Raw genomic sequence first — 22,124 nt, 5'->3', positions numbered from 1 at the left:
TAATTTCCATAGGGCGGTCGAACTCGCTTTTAGCCCGAACGGCTGAATGGATTTCCACCAAACTTGGCAAAATTGTAGGGACTGGCACCCAGATGTGCCTTTGCTATGTCTCAAGATATATGCTCCAGTGGCTTTTACGAAAATTAACTTTGAAAAAATATATATTGGGCTACATTAGGCTATATATATGTTAGAGCCCAAATGTAGCCCAATGTAGCCCAAAGATGGCCACCAGAGACAAAAAAAAACAAATGTAGCCCAAATATCAGCCAGATGTAGCCCAACAATTTGCTATTATAAAACCTATGAAATTCTCTGAAAAAACCATAGGTTTCACACACGTTATAGTTAGGAATTAGCATTTAAAAAACCTTTGAAATTCACTGAAAAAACCATAGGTTTCACACACGTTATAGTTAGGAATTAGCATTTAAAAAACCTTTGAAATTCACTGAAAAAAACATAGGTTTCACACTAGTTATAGTTAGGAATTAGCATTTAAAAAACCTAATAAATTCACTGAAAAAACCATAGGTTTCACACCAGTTATAGTTAGCTGGAAATTTTACTGACTTAAAACCATTGAAATTCCCACGTTATAGTTAGTTGGACTCACTATAACTTGCGCGCCTGCAATGCACTACTGATGACGTCACATATTACATCACTCATGACATGGTCAGTGACATCACTCATGACATCACTGATGACACCATCCTTGTGACAGAGTGACAGACCTCCTTTCAGTGTAATGTAACCCTTGAAACACATATTCAAAAATAGAAACTAAAATTTTCAAAGAAATAGAGATACCATACCAGTTTCAACAACCAATTCAGTAATACCACCATCTATATACACATCCACTCATTCACCAACAGTTCTATATAGTCACTCGTACATATATTCACTCATCATATGTAGTGAAACACCTATACATCCTGTTACACACCGACAGTCATCCAAAAGTTACTCACACACATAATCACACATGCAAATAAACTATTGATCATCCATTTATTTGCATATACAGCTATACACACACTACCACCTTACTTCTAAGGAAACTTACACATACTTACTCTCTTAAACAATCACTTATAGAAAAACATACTTATTTAAACAGGAACTCTTACAATCTCTCACTCTCACATATACTCACTTATATACATCAATACTCACATATACTAGATTAAAACATATGTAGTTACTCATTAAGACACTAGAGAGATAGTCATTCACTCACTAACACACACATATACACACTCATCCATCCATATAGTCCTGCACATATGCTGTCTTCAAAACACATACAAACAGTGAGTCAGTCATTGATGCATCTATGTGCTAAGTAATACCCCCACCAAACCATACAGACACTCATACTGATACTAAAAAATATAAAACAACAAAAAAGAATAAAAAACAGTGACACCATCCTTGTGACCGAGTGACAGACCTCCTTTCAGTGTAATGTAACCCTTGAAACACATATTCAAAAATAGAAACTAAAATATAAAACATATTGATTTTTCAGAAAGAGAACATTCCCTGGATGGTGTCATCAGTGATGTCATGAGTGATGTCACTGACCATGTCATGAGTGATGTAATATGTGACGTCATCAGCAGTGCATTGCAGGCACGCAAGTTATAGTGAGTCCAACTAACTACAACGTGGGAATTTCAATGGTTTTATGTCAGTAAAATTTCCAGCTAACTATAACTGGTGTGAAACCTATGGTTTTTTCAGTGAATATATGTATATACACACAAATTTACTGAAAAAATCAAAGGCTACATGATGGACGGTATAGTTAGGCTCAAATTTCCCTCGTACAAAACCTGTGAAATTCAGCAGTTACAGTTACCTGAGCTAGAAAAAACGTATGCCCCTGCAGTGCACTGCTTATGACTTCACATATTATATCACTCATGACATGCTCTGTTACATCACTCCCGACATTTTAAATAACATCACTGATGACATCATCAAGAGACTATAAATATTTTTAAGAGTTTGTGGATGTTAAACATAAACTAACCTACTAAAAAAGTTAAATTAGTATACTTCTTGTGCTACTACTGAGTGATAGTACTTCTAACATATCTTATGTGAGTGGTTGTGTGACTGTGTGTATCCTTGTGTGAGTTACTGTATGGGTGGGCAAGTGGCTGGGTATGTGAGTAGCTGTGTCTGTCAGTGAGATGGTTTGTGAGTGGCTGTATTGAGTTGTGAGTGGGTGTGTCTGTGGCTATATGAGTTAGTGGCGGTGTGAGTGGCTCTATGGGTGGGTAACTGCATGTGTAATGACTGTGAATGAGTGAGTGGGTGTCTAAAGGGCTCTGAGTGAGTCCCTGGGTGTGTAAGTAGCTGCAAGGGTGAGTGAGTTGCATTTTGAGTAGGTGTGTGAGTAGTTGTGTGGTTAAGTGAGTTGGTATGTGAATAGCTGTATTGAAGAGTGAGTGGGTGAATGGCTGTATGAGTGAGTGGGCAGATGTGTGGGTGCTTTTATGGATATGTGAAATGGTAAATAAGTGATTGTGTACACGAGTGAGTGTGTGAATGCTTGTATGGGTGAGTGAGTGACTGTGTTTAGAGGCTTTTTGGGTGAGTTAGTGGGTATGTGAGTAACTGTATGGGTATAGAAGTGGGTGTGTGCATAGCTGTATGGGTGAGTGTATGGCTCTGTGAGTGGCTGTATGAGTGCATGACTGTTTTATGAGTAGCTGTATGGATGAGTGAATGGGTGTGTGAATGGCTCTATGGCAAAGTGAGTGGGTATCTGTGAATGGTTGTGTAAGTGATTGTGTGGGTGTGCGAGTAGGAATAAGAGAGGTTGTATGGGGTGTGTTTTTGTGGATGATGTCAGCAGTGATATCACTGATAATGTAATGAGTGTTGTAATATGTGAGGTCCAAAGCAGTGCAATGTGGGCTGTAAGCTATAGTTAGCACAGGTATGTATGAGTGAACTATGAGCCTAACTATAACATCCATGTAACCTTTTGCTTTTTAGGGAATGTCTATGGTTTTTTAACTGGTAGTTGTGCGTGCAGAGTGGTGGAGAAAGAGGGTAGAGCCTCCTACCAGCTCTCAGGAATCCTGCTGTGGCGGTACCCAGGGCCATGCATGACTCCAGGATGGGGGCTGAGTCCCCCTCCTTTCTTGTAATTTGCTCCTGGGAGGTAGTGGTCCCCAGGGTTTGGGGGGATCTAAGAGACCCCCCTGCTAATAAATAAGCCATGGGGAAGTGGTGGTCCCCGGGCAGTGGGGGGAGTCAAATAGGCCTAACAATTAATATTTTGCATATGGCCTCATGGCGCCCTGATGTCACAGATGGGTGGGAGGGGGGAGGGGAGATGCATAGCAATTCCACATCTCCCCTGGTAAATAAAACAAAAGCATTGCACCAGAGTATTTTTGGCAGCCCGCCCTGGGTCGGCCAATGGCCGTTCCCCCCTTCACGGAAGTAGTGTGTGGGTCGGCCATTGGCTGACATACCCACCAAAGGGGCTAAAGAGTGTTTTAAATTACAATTCTCTAACACCAAACTCAAACAACAAAATCGGGTTCAGAAAATCGGAGGGTGAAGGCAAAATGTTTGAGGGTCATCCTGCAGAGAGGCACAAGTCTAAAATGCTTATTCCTGAAATATTTTGCAGACCAGATGTGAGATTTGACTAGCTCAAGTATTTAAGTATTTCATTTGTCACCAAGATGTGCTTCTTTGGTTTAGTACCCTGACCTAAAGCAGAAATCTCCTTTTCTAAATTATTCGGTTTGTCCTTACGGTTATCCAAAAGATTGATATGCATGAAATTGCGACCCTCTCAACATTCAATGTGAACATATGAAGATGAGAGCTATAACAATGCACCACTGCCAAAAATAATTTATAAATGTTGGTACAGAAAGGGGCACGATATTGAACTTGGACACAATATTGCTTGACATGGATCCACAATCGGATGATAAACCACTGGTAGCACAGGACACTCCCTGTTGCTAGTTTTACAAGTTGAGGAATTGAAGGGGTGGCCTTTCAGATACCTCTGGTAGTTAGTAGCTGCTGCTGGTCTGCATTTTCTTCTGTCCTTGTTCTTCATTGTGTTACAATGATTCACGAATACCAGATCTATATATATCTCTCATGTTAATTGCCCTAGACCTGATGGCTCAATACATTTGTTTGTTGGAAGTCCACAATGTCCATGTTTACCTGCATCTTGATGCTATAATGTATAATACACGCTTAATGAAAATCAATGAATTGCCATTTAAAACAAAAAAAAGGTTGAGGAATTCAGCTGCTAATTTGCGATCTTTGCTTGAATTTTGTTCTGGTAGTATGGCCCTTCCATACTTTTTCCCTTGGAGTAATGGTTTGTGATACTTGGTAGATCCATAGCAAAAAAATCTAATGTGTTTAATATTTTGTAGTAATTCTCTAACATAGTTTATTAGAAAATGTTTTAGCATGAGATGCATCGATGTCCGTGTTGGAAATGAACTTCTTACATCCTCCAATTTTTTTTATTGACTGCTGCCCCATAATTCCAGGTATTTCAAGAATTAGAGCCGGAGTACAAATGACCCAGAGCATGGTGTGCTATTTATTGCACTCAATAACATCTAGCATCACAGGATAGGAATTTATAATGTGCATGACATAGCACCTAGTACACATTTTCCCCTAACAGTTGGGAATAACATGCATTTTTTGGTGGGGGAAGTTCAAGAATGCACAAGGCCTGTGTTCAGTGGCGGCTCCTCCTCTAAGGCAGTGGAACATTGCCCTACTTCTTTTTTGCAATGAAAGAGAAAATAAAATGATAATAATTTGCGTTATTATCATTCAAATTTTCTCTTACTTCTGCCCAAAGCTTTGCATGGGGGAGGAACAGGGGAGGAGTGGTTGCACCCTCCTAAAGTGCGCAATGACTGCTTGGACAGCCCTCTCTGGCCACCCAAACAGTCTTGCGCACTTCGCATGATCTCCATGCTGGCTGCATTACAGCCTACGTGGAGAACATGCCCAGGCCTCCAGTCAGCGTCTGCGCCAAAAAACGGTGCTCAGACCAATCACTACGCTCCTAAGGCAGTGTTGTGATTGGTTGACTGGGAGCCCTTTTTATGCTTCATATGGCTGACTCTAAGAGAAGGAGGACTATGGAGGAGAGAAGGGCGGAGAAGCAGCGAAAAGCTACGTTTTTAATTGAATTTTTTCTTAGCTGCTTCCCCCGCATCCTCCCCCCTCACGCATTCTCCCCCCTACCTCACGTGTCATCCCTCCTCCTGCCCCACCCCCTGCCTCCGATTGGTGCTCGCCACACCTGCCCATGTTTACTTGGCCTTTACCCCATTTAATTTTAGCTGCTGAACAGTAATGTGGGAAAACTCTAGGAAGTGTAATCTTTATTGCATTTTAAAATTACGCAATATGGTAAACGTCACAACTTTTGTCATTGTGATTGCAAAAGTAGAAGGTACTCGCAATTGAGACATTACTGACACACTATCCAAAAGTACATATTGCATGTCAGAAGAAGACAGTTAGTGGAGGTTTTGTTTGAATCACCTTTGAAGGGCACTACATGGAGATGACCAATCACTCCCAGGACAATGTAGTAGATCCTGTGAGCGTGGTCTAACATAGGTACATATTGCTGAGTGTTTTCAGTCTTAGTTCTGTCTATTTCTTATGGTTTCTAAAATTCTTTAATTTTCCATTGATTCTTCCAGCACTTTTTCGCGCTGATTTTAGATGTATTGTTTTTTAATGTGTTGCTAATATATATAATGTGTTAATTCTGTATGCTCATTGCACCAAGTGCAATACATTATTGCTTGATGGACTCTTGGAAGACACATACTATCTACGGAATACTATCCCTTTTTAATTTGGCATTAAAATGTATGTGTTTTGGTTAGAATTTAAGAATATTTAATATTACAATTCTAGCTTATTGAAAACGTTAAGTATGCCACATTGGTGTTCCCTGATGGCGGATGTTAAACCAGTCGTTAAATGACTTTTATTTCTTTGTCTTCAGATAACCTTGCATCTCAGCTGCAGATCAGCTTGGGACTTATTGAAAAAATCACTGGATTCCTTAAGATTAAGCATTCCTTTGCTCTCATCTCCCTGACTTTCTTTAAAAACTTGAAGCTCATCCGGGGTGACACCATGGTTGATGGGTAAGAGGACACAATATCTGTGGTACTGATGTGGGAAAAGCTGAAATGAATTTTAGCAAATGGATTGTCTATCATTGTACTGCGTTAAAAAAAAATATTGAGCATTTTTTCCTACTAATGTGATTTCTTTTAAAAACCAATAGCAGACCAAAAGTGTTATGATACATTACCATCCTAGATCATACAGTACGCTTCTTCAAATGTTATGAGATTCTTGGAAATACTTTAACAATGCCATTCTTTTTTTTTTTTTTTTTAGTGTAGAAATTCTTTATTTAGATATAACACAGATATCTTTAAAAGAGGATTACATAGTTCACGTTGTATACAACTTATTAAAAATAAAAACAACAAGACAGTCAATTAGCCAGCCATGATAAAAATAGGGGTCTTCCGCATCCTCAGCCTCCTAGGTCCATAAAAAAACTTTTTATTTTTTATTTTTTTTTATAAAGGATAAAAACCAGAAGAAAAAATAATACAAAAGTTAAAATCTAATATACAGGGAACTTCACCCCATTTTCTTTACTCTCACTGAATTGGATATCAAACAACTAAAAAACGACCCAATTCTCCTAGGGGTACTACTCATATTCTTTTCGTTTCATCCCCCTAGAAATTTGGGATGTATCGTAAGGATCATTAAGTAATAAAAAGGAAAAAGGAAATAAGAGGGAGGATTTAGCAGGACCTCTTTAAGTTAAAATTATGATATGCTTGCTGGATGAACTTTGTAAGTCTGATATTCAAGTCAGTGTTTTCAGGGTTCAGAGCCACAATGATGGCTTGCCTGCAGGTTCGGGCGCCCAACCTATTCCATTCGGCTTTTAGTTTGCACCTGCGTTGGAGGTTAAAGGCTGGGCAAAGGCAAACCACGTGTAGCAATGTTTCGGCTGTTTTACCGCACCCTCTGCAGGTTAGATCTTCCACTGTCCGTCGATTTTATAAATATGTGAACTCCTATTTGTATGGAATGCAAACGACAGAAACAGCAAGAGATATTGTGAAAGAAAGAAACGGAAAATGTATCTTTTGCTGATAAATTACCTAGAAAAGTATGTAATCCTAAACATTTCTTGACCTATTTTACAGATTACAGAAGCCCCTGTTATATATTCTGTCTGCAAATGTACTGTTGTTCAGCCCTATATTTGCTTAAATTAGAGAATATCGCAAAAGGGATAACAGAACAAAATATTAATATTTTTACAAGTACAAAATTACATATTTTTTTTAAAGTTCTGCTACAGGAATTATAAATTAGTACCCTACTAGCTGAAATATATAATACCCTATTCGCTGAAATACATCGGATAACGCATTACGTGGCCATAAGGTTTCCTTTTTATACATTTTAAAAGGGTTGCATTCAGGGTGCTTCCAAGGATATTCACAAGTAATAAATGTTCAGAATCCAATTGAAATTGCCCATTTATGGAACTAGGGTCGCAAGATCATGCCAAGTATTGCTATGTATGAAGCACTAGAAATGACCCTTCAGAGTATTGTACTTTATACAAGCTCTAGAGGAAGCCTATTCATGGCATGACAAGTAAACATCCACACAATTTGTTTAATCCTGCATCATGATTTAGCATCTGGTCCTCATTAACTAGTTGAGTTTTCGATCTCTTGTAGTGGTTGTGTTACATCATAAAGGTTTTTTTATACCACCATTTTTTAAATTGATTATTGTCAAACTTTGCAATCTTTGTTGAACTTCTCGAAGTTTTAAAATAGTCAGATAATGGGGCAAACAATGTTAGTTGGTCATAAAGGACTTCGTGGGAAAATTGACCTGCAAAAACCTTTCACCCGATTGGTTAATTTGTGAGAGGGCAAAGATTTCTCACATGCTTTGGGTCAGGTCTTGCCTGGTTTAAGTATTTTATTCTGTTATGTATGCCCTTTATATGGGCTATTACTGTGTATAGTTGTTGGATTATATTCCCAGAGGCATGGAACTATGTTCAGTTGTTTTCACATTAAAGAGAATTATGTCAGACTTCTTGGCAAGGTCCCTTCTGTGAAGACATAACTAATGGGAGAAATAGGCTTTAAAAACAGTTTGGGGACACACTCGTCAAGTATAATTGCAAATGCAATTGTGTTTGCGCATTGTTGGTCACACAAGGTACACTGGAGTTTCTTATACATTAATAGAGTTCTATATGCAGTATTTATCTTAGTAATTTCTCTTGATTTTTAGCAATACTGTATGAAAATTCTGAAAGGATACATTTTTGTTGCTTCATTGCGGGTGTTTGTCTTTTCAGAAACTATACGCTGTATGTTCTGGACAACCAGAACCTTCAGCAGCTCTGGGGCTCGAAACACGAGAGCCTTTCGATCCCTGTGGGGAAAATGTACTTTGCTTTCAACCCCAAGCTCTGCCTCTCGGAGATCTACCACATGGAGGAGATCACCGGCACGAAAGGGAGGCAGAACAAGGCGGAGATCAACCCACGCACCAATGGCGACCGTGCTTCCTGTAAGTATGTAAGGTTTTAGAAAGGGTCTCTGGAACTGTAATTCTGAGGATGTGGTATGTTTAGCATAATCTGCTACTAAGGAGGATATCTTTGCAAGGCCAGTATTAAAAGTTGTTCAAATCATAAAGTAAAAAAATACCAATATATATTATATTGCTTTATGCTGAATAACTTTCCGTTCCTTGCTACAAAATTTTGTAAACCATGCAATATATTTTGGTCCACCACTGTAGCAGAATTCCAGTGATCCTGGTTTTGGAGTAGATGCAGCACTGCTCTGGGCCCATCATGGCAAAGTGTGGAGGAATGGAGGGATGTAAGACCTGTATCTTACTCAAGCATGGTGGGAAATATACACTGAAATATACAGTGTTTACAAGGAAAGCTATCTATGTCTTCCCATGAGGCACAGGTTCAAGACTGATTTGCATATAGGGGTGTCTGAACTGGGGTGGCGAAGTGAGCTAAAGAACGATGATGGATTCAACGCAGATCTGTGACTGGGGGCGAGTGTCTGAAAAGTTTCAGCGCTCCATCCATCATTTCCTTGTGTTTGCTTTATATATTGATATGTAGCATTCCCAATAAAAAAAATTGTTTTATTCTTTCTCCTTTTCTCCTGTACAAAAGACTTTCCAAGTGCAAGACTCTCCTTCCTGCATCCATCTTGTTAATAAAACAAGATTGGTGCAGTGCATATGCTTTCACCCAATGCAGACACAATTAGGTGTGAGTTAGAAGCTTCCACCAATGATTGCAGGGGCGTTTTGCCACTTATATTTTCTGCTGTCTCTTCCATTATTTAAATTCTTCTTCATTTTTTTTTTTTTTAAGACCAACGGTCCCAAACTTTATTCAGTTTCACAGATAAGTCAGTAGTTATTCATACAGTGTCATAACAATGCATTATTGTATACAGCAAATAGTACATGGTGACATTTCGGTTATGCATGAGTGAAAATAAACATTGGCTGATGGAAGTGCATTAGTCCATAAGTGACGGTACCAGGAAATGTCTCATGACGCAGTGCTCGCGGGTCGTAGCACTGCAGAAGGACCAGCGTGGTCTCGGGGGTCAATAGTTATTGTCCGGAGTTGAGTTCCCTGATCAGCACTGTAGCAGGTAGAGGCGGTGCCATTCCCTCCGCTGTTGTATGGGTCGCCAGGTGCCCGTTCCCTGACCACGGATACACCCAGCCTGCTGTATGCAAGACGTGAACAGGGAAGGGGGGGGCCCAGCAGTATCATGAGTACAGTATGAACAGCCTCTGTGTCAACCAAAAGATATAACGGGGGAGCATAATACAAGGGGAGGGGGGAAACCTGTCAATAACTGTTGGACTTGTATTTGCGTGTATGGTGGTGTATCTAAAGCTCTAGCTGTGTGTGGTGCATCCTATGTGGGTCGTGCGGGGGCGGGGACAAGTGGAGAGGTGGTGTCGCTGCAGCCGCAGGGCGAGGGGGGGGGGGGCAGGGGGCAAAGGGGCGGGGGGGGAGGGGGGAAGCGGAAGGGGGACATCTCTGACGTGCGGGGTCTCAAGGAGCCGGGGGGGGGGGGGTATGGCGGCGGAGTCTGTGTCAGGCGTGTGTGGCAGGTGATTGGGCCCTTGCTCTTCTGTGTCGGGACGGCACTCAATGCCGGCCTGGGTGCACGCTCGGTGGTAAGCGAGTAGTGTAGCATCCCAGTCTTGGGCTATCGGGTATTTCCGTAGGCCAGCGGTTTCCTCCCTGTGTAGAGACACACTCTCCGCACAAGCCCAGTTGCTAAGAGAGCGGCGCCAGTCCGCAGGGCGTGGCGGGGCAGCATTTTTCCATCGTCTGGTGATAAGGCGTTTGGCCGTAATGAGGCCCAGGTCCCAGAAACGCTCCCGTAGTTTAGTCTGCTTGGTTCTCTTGTAGAGTCCCAGTAAGCATACTTCCCACGTCTTGGGGAGGGTGACGCCTGTTGCCGCCGTCAGCATGTCCGCGACCGCCGACCAGTACGGGGTGAGATGAGCGCATGCAGGAGGCCGGAGTCCAGGAGGCCACATCTGGGACAGGCCGACGAAGTGAGTCCAAAGTAGCGATTCAGCTTATCCGGAGTTAGGTATGCACGGTGGATGATATAATATTGGATAATTTTAAATTGCGCGTTGCGGGGGATAACTCTGGCGCCTGCTAATACAGCGGCCCACTGCTTGTCCGTCCAGTCCGTGCCTCGGTCGTTCGCCCATTTCTCCCTCAGTCGTTGAGAGGAGAATTGAGTATGACTGTGTAGGGCTTGCGCAAGCCAATGCACAATGTGGGACCCATTGCCCATCACATGTAAGTACTGGATGAGCAAATGAGTGGGTGGCTCATGGCTAAGATCACCCCGTGTCTTCGTCAACTCATGCAGGAGTCTGGCGTGGGTTAGGAACTGACCCACCGGCAGTTCCGTGTCCGCGGCCAAGGCCTCGAAGGGCAGTAACTCTCCGTCGCTATATAGGCCGCTCAGGTCATCCAAGCCTGCCTCGGTCCAGCTGCGCAGTTCGGTTGAGGACAACGTGTCAGCGCCCAAGGGAGTCCCCAGCAGAGGTAGGTTCGGGGCATAGGGCACCGTGTGTTTGGTGAGCTTGAGGCTCCGTGCGAAGCACCGTTTTGCTACTGCCACATGCACCTGCGTGGGAGGTCGGCCCCGTGTTAGGGGGTGGAAGAGCGTTATTGCCTGCACGGGAGATAGGATGGTGTCGGCGGTGGCCGTGTCCATCAGATTCTTACCGCTCAGCCAGTAGGCTACCCATTGCAGCTGTGCTGCTAAGTAGTAGAGCTCCTGGTCTGGGACCGCTAAGCCTCCGGCATCTGTGGCTGCGTATAGGGTCTTCAGCGCCACCCGGGGTCTCCCCTTATTCCAAATAAGGCGTCTGGTGAGGGTTTCCAATCCCTTAAATATGCGCGCTGGCACATACACTGGTAGGTTGGTGTAATAATAGAGGAGCCGGGGGAGCATTATCATCTTGGTTAGAGCCACTCTAGCCGGCACATTAAGTGGGAGGGAGTTCCAAAACGTGACCTGGGCCGCAAGCGAGGATATCGCTCTCACCAGGTTACCCTCCAGGAGATCCACTGGGTCCCGATAAATTAAGATCCCTAGGTACCGGAATACCGTCGGGTGCCATCGGAGTGTCTCGCCCATCATGCGCACATCGCACTGTGGCATCTCGCCATCGAAGGCATAGGCGCCTGACTTGGCCCAGTTAACGTGGAGCCCTGACATGTCTCCAAATGCCCGAAAGATGTCCGTGATTGCCGTAGGAATGCGCGTGAGGTCCCTAACATAAAGTAATAAATCGTCGGCATACAGAGACACCGAGTGGATGCCATCCGCTAGCGGGATGCCCCAGGCTATTCCGGAGACGCGGAGCATTTCCGCCAGTGGTTCCATCGCTAAGGCGAATAATATAGGGGAGAGGGGGCAGCCCTGCCTAGTACCTCTCCCGATGCGGATTCTGTCGGAGAACAACCGTCCAGTCCGGACCCGGACTTCGGGCGCTCGATAGAGGAGTCCCACCATCTGGACGTAGGCGTCGCCCAGCTCGTACTTCTCGAGGACTCGGAGGAGATATGGCCATTCCACTGAGTCGAACGCCTTTTCCAGGTCAAGCACAATGCACCCCGAGCTTGGCCAGGTCGGGATTGCATAACGCTGGACTCTGAAAAAGCGGCGTAGATTGTAGGATGTGCTCCGGGTGGGTACGAAGCCATTCTGATCAGAGTGTACCAGAGCGGGGATCAGTGGTGCAAGCCTCCGGGCCAGTGCCGCTGCGAGTATTTTATAATCGGTGTTGAGGAGCGCTAGCGGCCTATATGAGCCGAGTTCGTTCGCTTCCCTACCCGGTTTCAGCAGGGAGACCACGTTAGCTGCGTTTAGGGACGCCGGGAGTTCAGCGTCTTCCGACGCCGCCTTGTACATTTTCAGCAGTTCTGGTATCAACACCAGCGAGTAGGCTTTAAAGAATTCCGCCGGGAGTCCGTCAGGGCCCGGCGCCTTGCAATTGGAGAGGGAGAAAATCACCTCCCGCAGCTCCTCGCCGGTGAGTGCGGCACCTAGTTCCGCTTGTTGGGCAGCGGTGGCAGTCGGGAGCTGTAATGCCGCTAGGTAGTCCGCGATCTCCACCACTGTGGCCCGTAACCGCGTGCTGTACAAGGATTTATAGTGCGATGTGAACGCTTCATGGATCTGTGTCTGGGTATAAACCTCAACGCCCTGGGCCGTACGGATTGATAGGACTGACGCGGATTGTGTGTCTTGCCGTACCAACCACAACAGTAACCTGCCGGGCTTGTCGCCTGCGTTGTGTGTGCGCGCGGAGTGTGCTGCGAAGTTAACGTTCTTCAGGCGCTCCATCAATACTGCGTGGTCTGCCCTAGCCGAGATCAGCCGGGAATCATCGCCCCCTGTTGCCTCCCGTTCCCTGTCTAACAGTTCCTTCTCCGCCCGTGTCAACTCTCTTTCCACCTGTCTGCGCAGGCCCGCCTGTACGCCCAGGCAGTTCCCCCGGGTCACCGCCTTGAAGGCGTCCCATTCGGTCCTCGGGGAGGAGGTCGAGTCAGTATTGTCCTCGAAATATTGTAAGATCTTCCCGCATATCTCCTCTCGGAATGTGGTGTCAAGTAGGAGATCCGGTTGCAGGCGCCATGTGGGTACGGGCGGATGTGGGCGCCTCCATCCATAGACCAGCGTGTGTGGGTTATGGTCCGAGTGCGTCCGGCCCAGGTAGTCAGTGTCTGTCACGGAGGGGATTAGGTCACGGGACAACATGTATCTGTCCAACCTGATGTGTAAGGAGTGGGCTCCCGAGTAGTAGGAGTACACCCGGGCAGTGGGGTTTCTGACGCGCCAGGCATCTCGTAAATTCCATTGTGTTGCCCAGTCTAGTAGGGCCCTGGAGGTCGTCTGCACTGGGGCGAGTGCCGTTGGGGGGGACGAGCGGTCAAGGGAGGCATCTAACACGCAGTTGTAATCCCCGCCTATCATCAGGGGTACGTCAGGCCAGGTCGCAATTACCGCCGATAGCCGCGTGAAGAATTTCCCCTGGTCTACATTAGGTGCGTATATGGAGGCTATGACAATCTGTTGCCCGTCCAGTCTGCCCTGTATGAAGACATAGTGCCCCTCAGTGTCAATAGTGCTGTGTGTCAGTGCAAACGGAACCCCGGGCCGAACCCAGATCAGGGTCCCTCGCGCAAATGCTGAGAAGGTGGTGGCTATCATCTGCCCTCTCCACCTACGGCGAAGCGCGGCCACCTCGGCAGCGACCAGGTGTGTCTCCTGTAGTAGTGCAATCTGGATCTGATGTCTCTTAAGATATGAGTACACCTGGTATCTACGTGAGGGTGTGTGCATGCCCCTAACATTCCAGGTGCAGAATTTAATCGTAGCCATCATGGTATTTATTGCACTCAGGTGCCCATCCCACCCCCCCCGGCCCCCAACCCACCCCGCCCACACCCGCACAGCAGCAGCAAGCAGTGAACATGTTATCCCCCCGCCCACTCCCACAGACCCAAGGATGCACGCAGTTGCATTTCAGTGCCAATACAAGTCTCAAAACGAAGAACCTGAACATAAACATAATACCAAAAGGGCAACAACAAAACGTGTCACCGCCCAAATGCTCTATCGAGCTCAATCAATCCGTGAGTTCAATGGGGGGATGACTAAATACAGCACTTGGATAGAACAAGGTAGTTCGTAACGCCAAGAGAGCTGTGGAGGCTCCCCTCCACGGGCATTGGGCCATAAGGGCACCAGGAGTCAGTGTCAATGTCCGCAGACAGGTCGGAGTTCCCAATGTCGCTGGACCTGGACGGTCAGTCCCATGGCAGGGCCATGTCTTACATTCCCTACGGGAGGGGCACTCACCTCCAGGGGTACGTCCACCCCTTCAATTGTATGGTCCCGGTGGCCTTCCAGTGAAATAGCTCCAGCTCTCCACCCGGTGCCATTGTAACTCCGCGGCAGCCCGGTGGATGGGGGAGTTAGAGGATAGAGTGTATACCCCGGGGGTGGGGGCGTACATGTCTGCCGGGGTCGCCAGGGATGCTGGCGTGGGTCCTCGATCGGGCCATCCTCGGAGGTGAGCTGGCCATTCCGTTATGTTGGTTGCAGTGATCTAGACAGAGCTAGGCTGGGGAGGGTTTCTCATGCTATCAGATCAGATGTTTGGGGTGTGACGTCTGGCAGGCCCTCCGGGTTTGAGTCCTCCCGCAATCCGTACATATAGTCGTCGTCCTCGCTCCCGTGTGATCGCGGGCTGGCGTTGGAGATCAGGATAGGTGATTGTGACCCGCTGATCTCAGCTGTTATGCGGACGGCCTCCAGTTGTTCATTCTGCATCTGCTCCGGGGTGGGGCCGATTTCTGCTTCCACGGCCGGAGATCCGGCCCTTGAGTTGCGTCGTTGTCTCCGCCTGCGCGTGCCTCGGTTCCGGCGTTGCTCCGTTGGTGCGGGTCCGGGATTCGTGTCCACTCCTGAATCTAACCAGGCCGTTGCCGCCTCCGGGGTGTCAAAAAAGTGGGTCTTGTCCTGTGCCACCACTCGGAGCCGTGCCGGGAATAGCAATGAATACTTGAGAGCCAGGAGTCTGAGCCGCTGCTTCACCGCAAGGAAGGATTGGCGTCTCCGTTGAACCTGTATGGTGTAATCAGGGAAGAACATCACTTTGGCGTTGTCCACCTGCACGTTTGATAGTTTCCGTGTTTCTCGGAGGATGGCGTCCCGATCGCGGTAGTTCAACACTCGCATGAGCATCGGTCTCGGGTTGGAGCCCTCGGGGGGTGGGCGGGATGGTACTCTGTGCGCCCTCTCCACTACAAAGTGTGGTGATAGCGTGCCCTCCGGTAGTAGCTCTCTTAGCCAGGTCTCCATGTGTTCCGCCGTCTCTCTCCGTTCCCATCGTTCCGGCAGACCCACTATGCGCACGTTGTTCCTTCCGGCCCATCCCTCCGCATCCTCCGCTCTATCCTCAAGGAACTCCACTCGGTTGAGCAGGTCTCGGACGTGCTTGTCCGTCTGTGCCAACTTGGATGTGGTCTCCGCCACCGTATGTTCCAGAGACGTTGTGCGGTCGGATAGTTTCTTGTGGTCTGCTCGGAGGAGTGTCAGGTCCACAGCTACCTTATTGATCCTGTTCTCCAGTGACGTACGGGTCAGTTGCATGGACTCCTCCAGGCGCTCCATGGCTGCCAGCATAGTGTCCAGTTTGGAGGCCGTGTGGTCAGCTTCTGTGGACTTCACCATTTTTCCTTTTCCCAGCGGCCCTCCAGTGCCAGTCTTCGCCCTGGTTCCCCCTGACATGAGGGTGGTCTGTGCAGCTGGGCGGTTAAGCGAGTATGCCCTCGCAGTGCGTAGTGTTGGGGCTCGTGAGTGTGAGTCTCTCAGCCAGGTTCTCTGCGTCACCCGTGGTGTATGGCGCGTGGTCCGGATGTGGGGGGGGGGGTGGGGGCAGCCTCACCGCAGGGTCCCAGGATTCTGCGTCTTGGCACTGTCTGGGGAGGTCAGGGTGGTCGTGGAGTGGCCGGTATGAGATCCCCCAAGGTGTGCCAGCCCGTGCCAGGAGCGCCCGTGTTGCAGTTGCCTCTCGGTTGCACTATGCGTCGGCCTGCCAGGCTGGGTCTCCAGATCTCTCCGACTGTGTCCGTCCTCAGGGCCTGGGAAGGCGCGCCGTGCTGGGTGATGCCAGGTGCCACCGGGCGTCACGTGGGGGCCCCGTATAGCTCAGCGGTAGTCCGGTATAGGCGGCTTGTGCTCAGTGTCCGCTCCTGTACCAGTCAGGAGATTCTCCCAGGGTCGGGCCGGCCGTCAGGCGGTCAGCGCAACGTGGTTCCAGCTTGCGCGTGGCGTGGTCTGGGCCCTTTGGTGTCAGATAGGTCCGGCGCCGACCAGGAACGGCATCCAGGCAGTGGACGGGTGCAGGGGCCCAGAGGGGTCGGGCCGTGTGGCCTCCGGTGCTTGTCGGCCGGGTCCAGGGGAGACGATGTCTGCGTGGGTCCTGTTACAGCCGGGCCCGGAGGTTCTCCGGTGTCCGTCAAGTCCGGCCGGGTGGCTCCCACACCGGTGGCCGAGGCGGGTTGGTGTCACTGCCCTCCACGGGCCGGTGCGGCCTGGTCACTGGCAGCTCCTGGGGTCAACGAGTATTTAAATTCTTCTTCATTTGGTTTAAACCGTTTCAAACCATAAAAGTCATCATAAAAAAGTACATAATAAAATTCCATGTTAAAATCAGACCATATACATCAATCAATTTTGAATGAGGACTGCCATCACCATAAGGAGAATTAAAATTGGGAATTCATATCAGATATAGAGCAACAATGTAAAGCACAGATAATGTACTTCTAAAAACAAGCTAAAATTCTTGTATAGACAGTGACTTTACACACTAGCACTGCAACTTTCAGAAACAAAGTAATGATCATTCAATCGGAGCAGTGCATTATTGGCTTCTCTAGAATCGCCAATTTGTACCTTCTTCATCACTTGAAAAATGTGTTTTTGCTATATATAGAATAAAAATGACAGAAGAATAAAAAATGCAGCATCGATTGGCCAGATTTCCCATCATAGGGACATGGACAGATATCTAAATTGACTTGAAATCCTAATGGGAAGTTCAGTGAGTATTTAATTGTATCCTCCCTAAAGTGAAACAATAAGCTTCATTCCCAATAATTCGCAGAGCCAATAAGGTAACTTTGGGGTTGAGCAATCCGTCCCTGGTTTCTAATTAAGTAAGCCGATATTCTTGATTTTGCTAGTTCCCCGTTTATTCTCTTTGTCTGCACACGTTGGTACCAACACGCCTGCAACTGTTTCTTTCTAGTGGTACCTGGGCCCTCTGGACTGCCAAATAGCTGGTGAAAACCAATCGTGTGCAGGGAGGATTCAACATACTTTATCCAGGGGATTTTCCTACCATTGTCGCATGCAAGGCAATCTTTTATCATGTCTTTCATAAGTGCTCCTTCTGTATTTTGCCAAACTGCATACCAGAGAAGCAGTGGTCGAGCACTTATATAGTCTTCTACAAAGGGGAGACCCAGCTCATTGAGGCAGATAAAACTAGAGCTGGATATTGGCACTCTCAGAATTTTTCTACAAAATCTATTTTCCTCTAATTGCACTTGGTGACCGTTCTCTGTTCCCCTGACCTCAGATCCATAGGTTGCAGATGGGAGACACAGTGATCTATAGATCTTTAGTGAGGGAACTAAAACGCTACCTTTCTTGGGGCGAGGCAAGCTGAGTAGCGAGCCTACAGCTCTTGACCGTTTATTACCGCTGCTTCCTATGTGTGCTTTGCAAGAGCCACTTTCATTTAAGGTCAAACCCAAGTAAGTAAAAGTGTTAGTTGTAAATAAAATATGTTCACCTAACTTCAGGGATGGCATGTTATTTTTCTTGGGGCCACAGGACATGATGGGCTTTTTAAAATTTGTTTGCAAATCTAGTGATGCCATGAATTTAACGAAGCCATTCACTAAGAGAGAGAGGGTCTTCGGTGTGCGAGCCATCAATACTGCATTGTGGGCATATAATAATGCAGGTAATGGGGAGCTTCCTACCTTGGGGACATCAGTAGTAATGGTAGTTAAAAGGGGATGAAGGTAATTAATATACAGGATAAATAAAAGCGGGGCTAAAACACAGCCTTTTCTTACACCTCTCATGATGTTAAAATCATCAGAAACTTCACCATTGGTACTAATCCTTATTCTAGCTTTCATTCCTGTGTGCAAATAAGCTAAGAAGTGCACTAAAGTTTCTTCCAGACCAAGGGAGATTAAAACAGACCATAGCTTGGACCGATTAACACAATCAAACGCCATTGATATTTCCATAAAAGCTAAATACACTGGGGAACTCCTTGCTATCGTATACTTTCCTATGATTAATTTGAGGTTGAGACATTGCTCTATAGTACCCACTTTAGGTGTGAAACCATACTGGCTGGGATGTAATATTGCTTTTTCCTGTGCCCAGTCGTTAACACTATGGTATAAAACTCTACCCGGTCTTTTCAGTGTGGTATCTATTAAAGAGATGGGTCTATAGCAGCTGGGCTGGGAGCGATCCCCTTTTAAAAAATGTGCACTATAATTGAGGTTGACCAAGATCCATGGATGGGAGTGGTGGCGAGACTATTGAAAACATTTAGTAATAAAGGTGCCCAGAATGTCGGGTTATAGTTTAGAAGGTCTAGAGGCACTCCGTCAGGCCTAGGTGCCTTAACCCCAACACTCTATTGTAATGCCTCCTCTACCTCCTCCAAAATCAATTGAATTATACTAAAATTGTGATCTGGGAAGGTGTCAATGTCTACATTGGCAAGGGCATACATTTTAGACAAATTATTCACCCGATCCTGGCTAGAAATATAGCAATCAATTTTAGGGTCTGTGCAATTAGGTTATTTCATCTTTTTTACTGATGACCAAAAGAGATTGCTATTCTTCCCATTTGCGGCTATAATAAGCGATTCCCATTGTTGTCACAAATTCAGTTTTCCTGTTACATAGTATCTCATTATATTGTTTGCGGGCTTCAGCTACAGCTGCAGGGTTCTTTGGTATGGTTTAAGGATACATCGCAAATGGCTGTTAGCGTGGGAGCAGTCCTGATTAAACCACCTTTGTTTACTGATAGGTTTGAAGTTTCGGACCGTAAGCTATTTTTTTATTGCATCATAGAGGTATATGTAAAGGACCACTGCAGCATTAGCAGATTCAGACTGTACTAGAGTGTAATTATCAATATTTATATTCTGGAATAAGCATTCAGGTACTAGGGATCTCCATTTCAGCCTTAGGCCATCTGTGGAGGGATCAAGATGTCACGCCCCGATCTCCTTATTGTACTTAGGCTTGGGGACCAGTGTTAAGTGTGCCTCAATAGGGTTATGGTTGCTGAAACTAGAGGGGATCGCATTACCATATAACAAAAAGTCTATAAGAAAAGAGCTAAATAAACATTCGGTACATTTATAAAATCATTATTATAACAATTAATAAAAAATAGTGTGTCTCCTCTTTTATATCTTACTGTTAAAATGTTAGAATTATCTTTTTTACCCACCTTCACGCTTCCTCCTGCTTTAATGTTGACTCAAGTGGCCAGACCCCCAATTGCGCGACCAGAGCTTGATGGAGCTGCCGGGTTGTGAAAGCCAACAACACCATTAATATATGCTTCTTTTGCGGACCAGGGTTCTTGGAACATCAAAATATCATATTGGGTAATAAATGAGATCCACTCTGGACATAAGTTTGGAGTGTAGACCTGCTATGTTCCCAATCAGAATTTTCACAGTATTATTTTCCGGGCTTTCAATTATACAAGGCCCTTGCATATTCGAGGTAGGGTCTATACCAGGCATGATAGTAATTGAATCAGCTCTATCTGTGGGAGAGGGCTCCAGTCAATCTATCCCATCCAAACCCTCTAGTATAGCAAATCTATTTTCCAATAAGATGGGGGGCTTGTTGGGATGCTAGGCCTGATCAACGCTGGCTTACAGAAAAAGCCAAGTGGAAGGCAATGGATGTTAGTATTGGGGGCTTCTGGGCTCAGAAGGCTTTAACGTTGGTAGCTGCTGCCGCAGGAGACACTGGTGACGCTTGCGGTCCTGCCCCGCCTTGCTCCAGCACTGACAACAGTCTCATCCATTAAAACTCCCACCCATTTATTTATATCCTATTCACCAATGTATAGTTTAGCAGAAGCTTCTCCAACCAGTAGCTTGTGCGCTACTGGCAGCTCTCCAGATACCCCTAAGTAGCTCTCCAGTGTGCATGCAGTCCATCCTACTAAACTAGATGCTTTTATATAGCTGAATATATTTATAACTAAATTGAAAAGTGTGCATTTGAGACAAAAATGGTTGTGTGTCAGAACTCATAAGATGATGTTTGGAGAAAAATGCTTACATTTCTGAAATATTTTAAACCTAATATTTGAATGATGAATCATGTGGTGCTGGAGAAACCTATTACTAACATTATTCCTTTAGTGCCATGAAAATTGCATCTGTATTACCTACGTAAAGGCGTTCCAGATTCCCATAAGACTTTTTTTTTTACATTACTACTGGCAAGCCTTCTTGATGTACAGTGTTGATCATTGCCGGTAATGTTTCATAGGGTGGCCACTAATGTAATCTCGCTGATGTGTTCACTATTACAACACTAATAATAATAGTAACTTAGTAGCTCGGGAGAATTTTCATTGACCTTAAGTATCTCTTGTTACAGGGAAGGTTGGAGACCCCTGGTTTAGTTACTACATATTTATAGTTGCTTTTGTTGAATAGTACATGATAGTCATTTACAAACATTTTATTGTCGTAGTTGACCAGCTCTCAATAGTTTTTCTTTAAAAAATTGACATTATTTGCAATGTTCTGCTATTTTTATGTGGTTAATGCTATGTCATTTTGTGTTAACTTCATGCTATAATACTTCCCAGTTAGACAGAGTACCGTAGGATTTGAATGTAACATCATTGGAAAACACAGTTAACCATCCTGTTTATAAAAATTATGGCTTCCCTATCCTCCCTTGCAATTAACATTTTTGAAAATTGCCTACTTAGGACACTATGAACAACTAACACTCGTTAGTGGGCCAGTCTCGTTCCGCTTTTGTAATGCAGTGAGACTTGGTCAGTTGATTTATTTTGGTTTTGTAAAGAGTAAACTTCTGGACTGGAGACTATTCTTCCCACAGCTTATTCAGAAATATCTTTTTAATGGATCATAGTCTGGTATTGTGGGCCATAATGTTTGTTAGAGGCCATGATCCAGAGTTTTAGACCTAAGCCACATTCAGAGGGTTATAAGAAAAGAGAGGAACTTTAACAACACCTAAAGCTAGAGGCAAGGGGCTATAATGCTATAGGATCATTCTGCTCACTGAGGGAATAATGTTCTAAATTGAAAAGGGAGACACAAAAAGACGGCCAAAGGAATGTTGGGGTGGGTGTGCAGCTTCCATTTTACCCTGAGGCTCTCCTCTTTCTTAAGTGGAGTTCCCAACATTCCTATATTCGATCGCAAAGTGGTCAGTTCTCCTCTTCCCTTAATGTATTTTTATGACTTTATTGAAATTGCATGAATTAAATAAGGTAACTGGTTGAATTTAGTAGTTCTAAAAATGGACCACAAGGCAAGCCTGTGGATAAAGTAAAACTTAATTTTGTACCAAACAAAGTAAAAAGGAGAAATATGCCACAATAGTACTGGAATTGATATATCACTCTCACACCTGTGGGCAGAAATATTTATTGTGTTTTGTAAGAGAAAAACAGCCAAAAGCAGGAAGTCATGTGGCAGCTCATTTAGATTTTTTTTCTCTCACTTTAATAATTGCTACAGAGGAAATGTATTTCGTGGCATCACCAAGGCAGTGGATTGTG

At 45.4% G+C, this 22,124-nt stretch overlaps 1 protein-coding gene across 1 annotated transcript in view; it reads left to right on the top strand.

Annotated features, from left to right (window-relative positions):
• INSRR (insulin receptor related receptor) overlaps nt 1-22,124 on the top strand; it is a 736,218-nt gene that overhangs the window by 447,221 nt on the left and 266,873 nt on the right. The window contains exons 5-6 of the mRNA XM_086945015.1: nt 6,056-6,200; nt 8,477-8,691. Of these exons, the coding sequence (XP_086801141.1) occupies nt 6,056-6,200; nt 8,477-8,691 (360 nt within the window). The remainder of the gene's footprint in view (nt 1-6,055; nt 6,201-8,476; nt 8,692-22,124) is intronic.

This window comes from Lissotriton vulgaris, chromosome 12 (assembly GCF_964263255.1).
Source record: "Lissotriton vulgaris chromosome 12, aLisVul1.2, whole genome shotgun sequence".
In the NCBI taxonomy this organism is placed as follows: domain Eukaryota; kingdom Metazoa; phylum Chordata; class Amphibia; order Caudata; family Salamandridae; genus Lissotriton; species Lissotriton vulgaris.
Note: the sequence above shows the minus strand (reverse complement) of the source record. Positions and strands in the feature narration are given on the sequence as shown.